Source organism: Euprymna scolopes, chromosome 3, assembly GCF_053919585.1.
Source record: "Euprymna scolopes isolate OS-2025 chromosome 3, ASM5391958v1, whole genome shotgun sequence".
Lineage (NCBI taxonomy): Eukaryota > Metazoa > Mollusca > Cephalopoda > Sepiida > Sepiolidae > Euprymna > Euprymna scolopes.
Window position 1 is genome coordinate 9,947,770 of NC_136484.1, and position 11,944 is coordinate 9,959,713.

General features: G+C 34.7%; 1 protein-coding gene across 1 annotated transcript in view; it reads left to right on the forward strand.

Annotated features, from left to right (window-relative positions):
* Positions 1-9,518: 9,518 nt before the first annotated feature.
* Positions 9,519-11,944, forward strand: part of LOC145252983 (glycine receptor subunit alpha-2-like) — a 528,147-nt gene continuing 525,721 nt past the window's right edge. Inside the window, exon 1 of the mRNA XM_080112897.1 lies at positions 9,519-11,576. Coding sequence (XP_079969023.1) covers positions 11,401-11,576 — 176 coding nt within the window. The 5' untranslated portion in view covers positions 9,519-11,400. The remainder of the gene's footprint in view (positions 11,577-11,944) is intronic.

Here is an 11,944-nt window from a genome sequence, read left to right on the forward strand (position 1 = left end):
GCAATGACGATTGTGTTTGCACGGTGATGATGGCGGTTGTGATGTGGTAGCAGTGGTGTGCTGGTGGTGGTGTTGGAGGTGGCAGACGTGGTGGCAGTACGATAGGGGCGTACGATGGTGTTGTGACGGTGGCAGTGTGGCGGTAGCGGTATAGCGGTGGTGGTGTGTCGGTAGCTGTGTTGCAGTGGTGGTATCAGTGATCTTTGGACCAGAAGTGGTTCCAGTGGTGTTCTCGATGGCAATATCAGTGTTGGTAGATTGTTTTGGTGGTGGCAGTAGTGGTGCGATGGTGGTGGCAGTAGTTATGACAGTGGCTGTTCTGGAAGCAGTGGTGGTAACTGTTGCAGTGGTGATGGAAGTGATGGTGGTGGCAGTGGTCGTAGCAGTAGTGATTTTGACATGGTGGTGGCAACTGCAGTGAATTGGAATGTGGCGGTCGTTGGAGAAGTCAATGCTTATGACAAATGCAGTAGAGATGGAATCCGCGGCGACAGCGGCGGTGATCATGGTAGGGGTTCTCGCGATAGTGATATTTGTGGTTGCAGTAGTAATGGTAGGATAAGTTACAGTGAAGATGGAGGCGGTGGTAGTGACGCTGGTGGTTGTATGGCAGTTGGCAATTGTTGCTTTGATCGAAGCAGTTGGAATTGAGATTGAGGTGGTGGTGTCGGCGATGGTAGTGGATGTGACGGTGGTGTTAGTGGCAGTAAAAATAGAGTCGCTCATGGCAGTTGTGGTAGAATGATTGTGATGCTTGTTTCGGGAATTATAAAATTAATTAGAAGTGATTTTTCAGGGCATTTTCATAGTTAATCATAAGTGATATTTCTGAGGTATTAATAAATCAGAAGTTAGTAATTAATCATTAGTGAATTTTCTAGGGTATTGTTGTTATGTTACAACTTTCTAACATTACATGTAGTATTTGAAAAACGAAACAGACTTCCCTAAAATTAATCGGGAGTGACATTTCAGAGCATTATAGTGATGTAACATAGATATTGTAGTTTAAAAAACAAAATATCTATCTTACAATTAATCAGAAGTAAATGTTCCATAGCACTATTATAACTAATCAGAAATGACTTTTCCAAGGCATTAAAAAACATATAATTTCTTTTATTTGATTTCCATTTGGATGGGGTGTTCTACTTTCTTTTAAAAAGTGTCAGGGTAATAACGTTCGAAGCGACACTTGAGTTGGTAATAATGTGTCACTTGCAATGATTTAGAATTTGTATAAATTTCAATATTAAATTATTTTTACATGGAAGTCACCACTTATCAAGACCCGAAAGCCACTCGGAGATAAGTGTTATTACGTGTAGAGTAATCAATGGGATAACGTCGTAGTAATCGTTAGTAATGAAGATTTAATAAAGTGTCTTACTTAAGGGGACGGTTTATGAGAAACGTGTTCGTGTTTGACTTGAAGACACCCAAGTTGTAGTTAGGTGGAAACAAGTGAACGGAAGAGAGTTCCACCGGCGTGCACTTCTAAAGAAGAAGCTTTGTTCATGGAGTATTCGTATTGATTTAATCACAGATAAAGAGCGAGGGAAATTAATGACAGTGTTTTCAGCAAGAGGGGTGTTTTTCGTGAAAGATTGGCGAGGAGAGACCAGAGATTGGAGCTAGACCGAGCATTTGCCATGGGAACAAATATAACACAACGACAGGCTCACAGCGTCTCTTCTGTGGGAGAGACGTTGCAGGGTAGAGAACAGTGCATGCGCCCTAGCCACGAAGTCTATTTTGTACTCTGTAAAGGCACGATAAGCTGTTTTTTTTTAACAGGTCCTACCCAGATGTGGCAACAATACTCTATCCTTGGATGTACTTGGTTTTTATATAGATAGAGAATTGTATCAGCAGTGAGATATCTTCTGGAGCGGTAGAAGGATCCCACTATTTTTCCAGCGACCTTGGAAACATACTTGATATACGTGTTCCCTTTCCGATCAGGAGTAAAGATCAATTCCAGAAGCTTGTCAAAACATGGAGCCTCCCCAAGACGAGAGCCATCCATCTCAATTGATGTCACATGGGGATCAAAGCGTTGATGGTGTAAAGATAGGATCTTAGTTTTTTATGCATTAAAAGTAACCAGCGACCTCTTCTCACACTGTACCACACGCCCAAGATCGGACGAGAGATTATAAGAAAGAACTTTGTCATATACGGCATTTGATGTGTTGCCATAGATGGTCATTTCATCAGCATAGATGTCGACGAATGATTTATGTATGTGTTTTGGAAGATTATTGATATAGATGAAGAAAAGTGTTGGGCCCACGATGGACCCCCGAGGGACTCCAGCATTAATACTGTGAGCCTCTGATTTCTGCTCATCAACCACTACTCTTATGACCCTATCAGAGAGAAATGATTTCATCATTGAGAAAATATTTCCAGTCATACGGTAGCTGGACATCTTGTGACGTAAGCCCTTATGTCATACCTTATCGAAGGACTATGGGATGTCACCGTTAGCTTTAGATCTAGCAGAACGAAAACCATATTCCACTAAGAATGATATTTCTACTGAAGTAGTTGAATACTTCTTTATCTAATGTTGATTCCAGCAACTTACTCATGGCACACAGGAGATTTATTGGTATTTACTGAGACAGAGATAACATTAGCTGAATTCTTAAATGCAGGGGGCACTGATGAGGTTTCCAGTGTGTTCAGAAGCGCTTCTCCTTAAGGTAACGCTTAAACAGTTTTGTAAGTCTGGGGGCAAGTTCTGGTTGAAACTTTTTAAACACTATAACTGGAATAGATAAATATACATAAGGTAAAAATGGTTCACCTTAAAAACAGAGATTTAATTGATCCCAAAACATCTAAAGCACTACACTCTTTATCTGTGCCTAAATCAAAACGTGGATTCCATGAACAAAGCTTCTTTCTTAGAACTGCACGCCTGTGAAACTCTGTTCCGTCTGTCCGCTTCCCACTGGACTACAACTTGGATGCCTTGAAGTCCAACGTTAAAAAATTCCCTTAAGTAAACACTTCATCAAATCTCCACACTAACGTAATATACTTGCAATAACCCTTATCCCTGAGGGATTCCGGGCCTTGTTAAGTGGTGATCACTATGTAAAAAAAAAAAATGATTTGATATATTTCGATGGATTAATATATAATCAAAATGTGTCTGTCTTAACAGAGACAGCATTTTAATTTGGTTTATTAATGTTTATTATTAGCCATCTGGAATATTCTACTTTCCTTTTAAAGCATGTAAACAGCCAGGGCGACAAGCGTTTATCTCTTTATCAATCTTTACAGAAAACATGTGTTTTTTATTTCGTATCCATGTAGGATTATTGCATGTAAAGATCTACAATGGGCTAATATAAATACGGAAGCCAGAAAATACGAATATTCTTTCCTATTTTTATTCATTGATTTATATTTGTGCAAACATTGATCTACTATAGACGAAGCATATTTTAATATATTTTTATTCCACATTTCGTAAGATTAATAATTTTGGAAGAAGATGTCATGTTTTCCGCAAGTATAATACTAAATAAGTGTCGCAGCCGATTTTATTTTTCTCGATGGTAATTAATGTATATATATATATATATATATATATATATATATATATATATATATATATATATATATATATATACATGTACGCCCCTTCGGTTACGACTTCCCTTAGATGAAACAGTAAAATGTGTATATTTATGAGTTCAGAGTAAAACCGAAACATTTTTAGAACTTAATAAAATATATAAATTAAATTTAGCTAATTCATATACAGAATATGAAAATATACCGATAATATCGATCATGTTCTTATACAGGAAAGATGCATATGCTTTAATGTGTTTGGTTCAAATGGTGTTATCTTGTGTTATTGGGGATTCGATTACTTTGATTAGATTTCATTTTGTAAACAATTTCAACGTTTTGTTTAGTCTCATCTTTAGTTATAAATCTTCCGTGTTTCGTCCGATTTTTCATTTCCTTATCTTATTCCTACTCTCTATTTCTATCTATTTTGTTTCTTCCGTGTCTCTTATTGTGTTCTTTTTCTGTTTTGCATTATGTATTTTTCTAATACTTTTTGTGCTATACATTCGGTCTTCTATACAAATCAGCCCTCTTTCTCCGTCTTTCCTTTTAGGTAGAATTGGGCGGTGTCATCTTTTGCGTGTAGTGAATAGTGCATTTTCATGAGTTTCCTGGTAATTCTGGTCGGTATTACTCGGGTCTTCTTTGGTCTTACCTATAATCGGTCCAGGGTATCATACCTAAGTGTTTATAGCTTTCATTAGATTTCAACTGTATAATTTAGTTTCGACGAGATTTCTTGTTTTTTTTCTGAGGCATTCCGTTCAAATACTTTTTTTTTATATGTTTACTTGTGAACTTGTATCCGGCTTGGCATTTTCGTTTATGTTATTATTATTTTTATTATTATTATAATTATTATTATTATTATTATTTTTAAAAAAAATTCACGTCTATATTGGTTTTTACTATTGTTGCTAGTATTATTATTATTAGTAGTAGTAGTAGTAGTAGTAGTGGTGGTATGTTTTATTATTGTGTAGCTGTTGCTGTAGGCATTGTTTTTGCTGTCATTGCTATTATTGTTGCTACTGTTGCTATTATTACTACAGATATTAGTGGTACTATTATTATTGTAGATTATATTTCAATTGTTGTTGTTGTTGTTGTTGTTGTTGTGGTTGTGGTGGTGGTGGTGGTGGTGGTGGTAGAGGAGGAGAACAGTTGGGAGGGGATCTTTAACCATGGTCGGGAACCCTTCTAGAGATGATGTCTCGAGAAAACTATCGGTGGTGGTGTAACCTAAAATTCACTAAACACATTTATGGGAGAATGTCAAATGAAAATATTTAAAATAACGATGTGAATGATGCTGGAACATCTTGAGATGGTCTCATGTCTGATAGGTGCCCCACTGGTAAACAGGGTGGGTCCTGTCATCATCATACAACTGTTCGCCATTCTGAGACTGTGGCTTGATATAGGGGGCTACAATTGTCAGAGCGGGTCCAAAGATACGAAGGGAGTTGGAACATGGAATGTCAAGAAATCATGGACGGATAAGGAAAGAAGAGAACTGTGGGGCTGCTTTGTAAGAAGTAGAAATAATAAATCTGGTGGATGTATCCGAAAAGTAAAGGAAGAACGGGGATCTAGCGAGCAGGGGCTAGAAGTGTCACGAGTTTGGTATCCCTGTTTTTACAAATTAAAAATAACCTATTTTCAGTGATTGCAACAGAAGAGATTGAACGAATGGTTCGGAATGAAATGAATAACGAAAGTTAAATTGATGAAACTAGCTCTGATGAAAGAAGGAAAGAATGGAATTCCATGGTTAGGAGAATGAGTTTGGATCTAAGGCAGATGAGATCATTCACTATGAGACAATTGAATCAGTGAAAGAGGATGTATAAAAAAGGGTTGATGAAGTCCAACTTTGTCTTGTGTAGAAAAAGAAGTATGTCAGAAGTTTAGAAACGAGATCATAGATATTCCAAGCACGAAGAGTAGTGAAAAGTAACGTAAAAAATAGTTCAAAGAGTAATTATCAACATCATAAGAATTAAATGGTAGTAAACAGACGGAAAACACTCGAAATTCAAAAGATGCCAGGATGTTCTGAAGTGGGATTTGGTCTGACAAAGGGCGATATAATAAGGCAAGCCGGTTGGGAGAGGTCAGAGAAAAGCTATCAGGAATGCAGCAGATGAACAACGTTGAGATAATCATCGATTACTTTAAGGCTGGCATACGAATGATGACAAACTGGAAGGAACCTGGTCCAGAAAGCAGTATCGGATTCTGGTTTAAACGGTTTCACTGCCTTTATCCATCTATATCTGCTGCCCTGCAAAGGGTCGTAGAGTCTGGAGATGTCTCTGATTGTCTTGTGAAGGGAAGAACAACACTGATTAAGATAAATCCTCCAAAAGGAACAGATTCCAATAATTAGAGGCAAATTACATGCCTGCTACTTATGCGGAAACTGTTGACTGGAATCTTTGCGGAGAAAATTTATGAACATCTTGAGAGTAATGGTGTTTTTCCTGACGAACAGAAAGAGGTGTGGAAAACCTCGAGAGATACCACAGAGCAACTACTAATTGATAAAACATTAATGTATGAGGCAAAGAAGAAAAAGAGGAATCTACGCATAGCATGGATCAATTACAGGAAGGCATATGACATGGTTGCACATTCATGGATACGTTAAACATTATTGATGAGGAAGGTTTCTGAGAATGTGGTATGGCTTTTGGAGACAAGTATGTCTAAATGGAAACAATGCTGACAACAAACAGAGAGAAGATGGGACAGGTTGGCATTAAACGTGGAATATTTCAAGGAGATTCGCTATCACCACTTCTTTTTGTAATTATAATGATGCCACTGAGCATCCTCTTGAAGAGAGAAAACTAGGGTATAACTATGGATCTAGTGGCAGAGACCTCAACTATCTACTCTTTATGGACGATTTGAAAATATTCGGTAGAAATGAAAAGAAAATGGAGAGACTTGTAGAACTTGTGGGGGAATACTCAGAAGAGATTCTTTACATGGGGAGGGTGGTTTGTATCTATTCTGTCTTTACCTTACTTAATAGTGCTGCCAAATGGAGAAATCACGAAAGAAATAGAAGATACAGGGTATAAGTATTTTGGAGTGTTGGAGGTTGTAGGCATCATGAACAGAGAAATGAAAGAAAAAATCAGGAAGGAGTATCTTAGAAAAGTGAAACTAATTGCGAAGTTGAATCTATTTGGAGGAAACCTAATGAAAGTACTGAATGCAATGGCAGTAAGTTATTTGAGATACAATGCGGGGATTTTAGAATGGTCTGACAAGGATTTGCATGCCATTGATATTGAAACAACAATGTTTTAGCAATGTTTGGTATATTTCACAATCGAAAGGCGCAGCAAGGATGTATCAAAAGATAAAAGACGGTGGGAGAGGATTGAAAAGTGTAAAAAAATTGTGTTAGAACCGAAATGTCGTTGAAGGAGCATGTGGTTAGAAGTGAGGTGTTGATGCTTAAGTTTGTGGCTAATGAAGTGGAGGTATGTTATACCAAGGCTGATTATAAGAAATTATTGGATAGAGAAGCACTAGAGGAACTGTTTAGGCAGAAAATGCATGGAAGGTTTTTCCAGGATATAGAAGAAATGGCTGATAAAAGATTATGGTAATGGCTTAGAGCTGGGTATCTGGCGAAGACTACTCGAGCTTTGGTTTGTGCAGTGCAAGTCGAGGTATTAGGAACACGATTGTTCAAAAAGTGGTTCTAGGATAGGAAGTTGGTGCAGAATGCAAGATTTATGGTAAGACCGCAGAGTCAATTGCGCACCTTGGAGCAGGGTGTAGTGGACTGGCCCAGTAAGAGTACCGCAAAAAAAAAACGATCGCATGGAACTCCGGATATATTGCGAGGTGTGTAAGAGGATTGCAGTAAAATGTGCCGAAAAATTGTTTGAGGAGGGCCTGATGACGTGAGAACAAGTGAGGATGGCAAGGTAGAGGTATGGTGGGGCAAAAGTGTCATAACGACCAAACAATTTGAACATAATCGTCCGGATTTGCTCGTCATTGACAAAGTCTCAAAAACTGGCAGATTGTGGACTTTGAGTACCCCGGCAAAGGAATGTGAGAGAGAAGGAGAACGAGAATGGAGCAACTATGCTCCATTTACCTTGGGGTAAAAAGACAAATAATCATGCTTGTATGTTGGTACAGTATGAATAGTATCAGTTTGTCTTGATTGACAATTGAAAAAACACGAATACCCGATGTTTTAGGAGCCCTCCAGACCTCTGCTATTGTAGGTACCCTAACATCCTTAGGAAAACCTTTGATGCTCGAAGCTTCTGGTATGAGGCCGGGATTGTGGGCAATCCTCTCGAAATGAATACCATGCCTTTCTAGAAAGACCTTGATAAACGGAATCAGAATTATTATTAATATTAATTTAATCGTTATTTTTACTATTATTAATGCTATTGTTATTATTGTTGTAAATAGTGTTATCATTATTATTATTTGTGTTGATAATATTTTTTATTATTATTATTATCATTATTATTATTATTACTATTTTTATTAATATTATTAATATTATTATCATTATTATTGGTGTGGGTGCTGGTGATGGTGATGGTACTATTTTTATTATTTATAATGTTGTTATTATTACTGTTTTTATACTATTATTATACTCTTATTATATTATTATTATTATTATTATTATTATTATTATTATTATTATTATTATTATTATTATTATTAATTTTATCGCTATTGGCACTATTATTGATACTACTGCTATTATGGTCGTAATTATTGTTATCATTATTGTTATGTGTCTCGATATTATTATTATTATTATTATTATTATTATTATTATTATTGGTGGTGGTGGTGGTGGTGAAGGTGGTGGTACTATTTCTATTATTTTTAATGTTGCTATTATTATTGTTTTTATACTATTATTATTATTATTATTATTATTATTATTATTATTATAATACTTACGCGTTTTTGCATGTTTTTAATGTTAGTGCTGTGAATGTTTACTTGTCATGAGCCTTGTGGCAACATTAAAAATCGGTTGTTCATTAAGTAATCTATTAATTACATTATATATAAGAAAATATGATACCGACTACATAATTACATATAAAAATGGGCATTGACATATCTATTACATTATTTTCAAATAAGTTGGAATTTGCGCATTATCGTATATAATTGTGTTTCCCAATAAAAACTGGGTTTAATGTATATGAATAGATGTGTGCATTACACAACATGCACTCGAATATGTATATATATATATATATATGTGTGTGTGTGTGTGTGCGTGTGTGTGCATGTGTGTGCGCGTGCGTGAGGGTGTGTGTTTGTGTGTGTGAGTGTGTGTGACTGTGTTTGTTTGTGTGTGCGTGTATATGTATGTATATGTGTCTATGTGCGTGTGTATACCTACATATATATATATATATATATATATATATACACACGTAGTTTGTTAGTTAATTAGTTAGTTAGTTCTAATGTATATATATATATATATATATATATATATATATATATATATATATATATACGATAAAACATAGAAAACTTATAGTAATTATTTACTTAATAAGTAGAAAGGGGAATTTGTTTTTGGTAGACCATGCGAAATATTTCTGCAAAATGTTACTAAACGTTTATACTTCCTTAATATTTAACTATACACAAATAGCATGCTCCTTTCTTTATAGACAATCTCGATCTAATAAATAAAAATTAATGTAGCAGAAAGTGAAACAGTATCGCCCACGCCAGAAAGAGTTATGGTTGCAAGTCCTAGAAAAAAAGAAGAAAAAAAGATAATCATCGAGCCATTCATCGAAGACAAAACTATCACAGAAACTTTTAAGTCCAACCACAAAAGCTCATGTAATATTCTCGCTGTACGACCGAGCATGCGCACTATCGATTTTGAACACTGCTCTTTTATACTCAAACAAAGATGACGCTGTGCTCTGATTCAATATGGTGCTGCCTTTACTGGCAACGTACGGACCCTAATTCCTCTATACGTAGCATCAATTATTCAATTCGAACGGTAGACGAACTTTTCTGAATCACAAGCTTCAACTTGACAATATAATATTATAATTCAGAGTAATTATTTCACACATCGCTACCAATACCAACATCAAAGCGGTTATCATATTCCATTTGGTATTAGGACACACGTGTATGATTGTGGGGACACTATTACAAACAAAAGTTCTACTTTGATATATGTACACGGAAAATTATACCTACTGTGAGAGCATATTATCCGAATCAATACAATGTTGAAATATGTATGGCGCGAGAGTTATCACGTATTAGCACAAACGTACGATAACAATAAAAAATAGACTTGTTTTATAATAATTATGGATAATCATATACATGATGTAAATATTAGGAAAATAAGAATCGAGTAAATTGGTTAAATGTTATTGTTATTTTCTGAATAATATTCATTCGTTTTTATATTCGCATTTCTGTTTACATTGCTTATGAAACCTGGGCACGCACACACACACATTGGCTAAGAACAGCTGTGAAATTTGGAACAGCGGTAGCACCAACGCTGGGCATCGCAATGAAAAGGTAGCAGTCACAGTGGAAGCGAAGTCGAACATCGGGCTGAGTTGAGGCTAAATGAGCTTGCAAATTCTTTTAACGAATGGAAACACTCCTCAAGATATCACTCACATACGCTGCAGGGAAGGCGCTCATTCCGAAAATACCCAATTAGATTGGTGAAAAATAATTAAAAAGGTTTAGAACAAAAATATATACTGATCTAATTTTACTATTTGGTATATTTTCATCATTTTCGAAAAAATAATTGTTTGGAAACTCGGGGTGTAGGCGTGGGTCTCTTTAGTGTTGATTTACGTCTTGGCAGTTATCCGTTTTTACTGTTCAAACTTAGAGTATAAATGTTTATAAACGGTGCTATGTACATAACTTACCTTTGTAATTTATTGTAAGTTCTATACTATATTTGCCAAAATATTAACCGGTGGAGCTATTAAGTAATGAAAATAGAGACACAAAATATACACTGTGTAAATTAACAGAAGTTTTTGTTTTCAAACTTACTTGATCTCAAATAACTAGTTTTATATTTGATAACACGTGTTCATTCTAATACTGTACAAACATAGAAAATATCAACATGTTTGAGGATTTTCAGTAAAATTTTGTTAAGAAATGCATTTTTAAATACTTAAGTAAAAGATAAACGTTTAATTGCCAATGACATCATGCTCAGGTAAATGTGATAAATTAATTAATTTAAACAAACATGTTCATTTGTGTAATAAAAGTTTATACATGTGTAATATAGTTCTTTAAATTGAATAATTCATATTATTTAAATATTATAATATAAGTACATTAATTATTCTTTTTGTTTTGTCTTAAAATAAGTTAATAGTAAGAAGTTGTCATTTTGATATTCGTCTATACTTTAGAAAAAAAAACATAATATAAATGTAGTAGCAATCAGCATTTTAATTCAGGCGGCTATTTGGAAAACGAAAACTTTTACAACATCAGTATTCAGAGCCTTGCACGTATAGAAAGTAATCCATTTATTGATACAGATTTCTTGAAATAAAATCATTAAAAAATAAAAGAGAGAATTATAAAGTTATTAAAAGGCGTAATTGTTCATAAGTAAACGCTATTTTAAGAAAACGTACAGAGATTTGGTAAGATATCTGCAATGAATAAATTTTGACTCTTTTCTCGAATTTGAATTTTCACAACGCACACACAAAAACGGGAACTGCTTTTCTAAGCACCAGGATGGCCCTTAAAATAATTAGTGGAAAGTTCAGCAAACGGACTGCTTTCTTCTTATATGTGTATTATTTGTTTACACTCTTCAATACGGAAGCACGGATTTCACGTTCAGTTTTGGAAAGTATACATGAAATGCAGAAAAATCGAACGAACAGACACGAAAAAAGAAGTGTCACAAAGTAAGTGAAATATTTTTCTATCTTTACAATGTAAACAAAGAGATAACCAATAGCTTAATATTCAATTCTTTCAATCATATTATGAATTACTTTTCAGATAACAGTTCATAACATAAGACTGCTGACTAAAATATTTTGTAAATAACTTTATATGAAAGTATTTATGATAATAAAAATATTGTTCATATTTAAAATAAGGATATACGGTTGGTTGATTTACCTCAGCCCGTGTATAATTCTGATAAGTTCTCCAAAGTTATAATTTTAGACACTAATAAAGAGAGTATCAAGTAAAGTAATTTTAAAAGTAATAAACTAACTTGAACTCATTAAATATTTGATATTTCTTTTAAAATTTTCCTGTTACC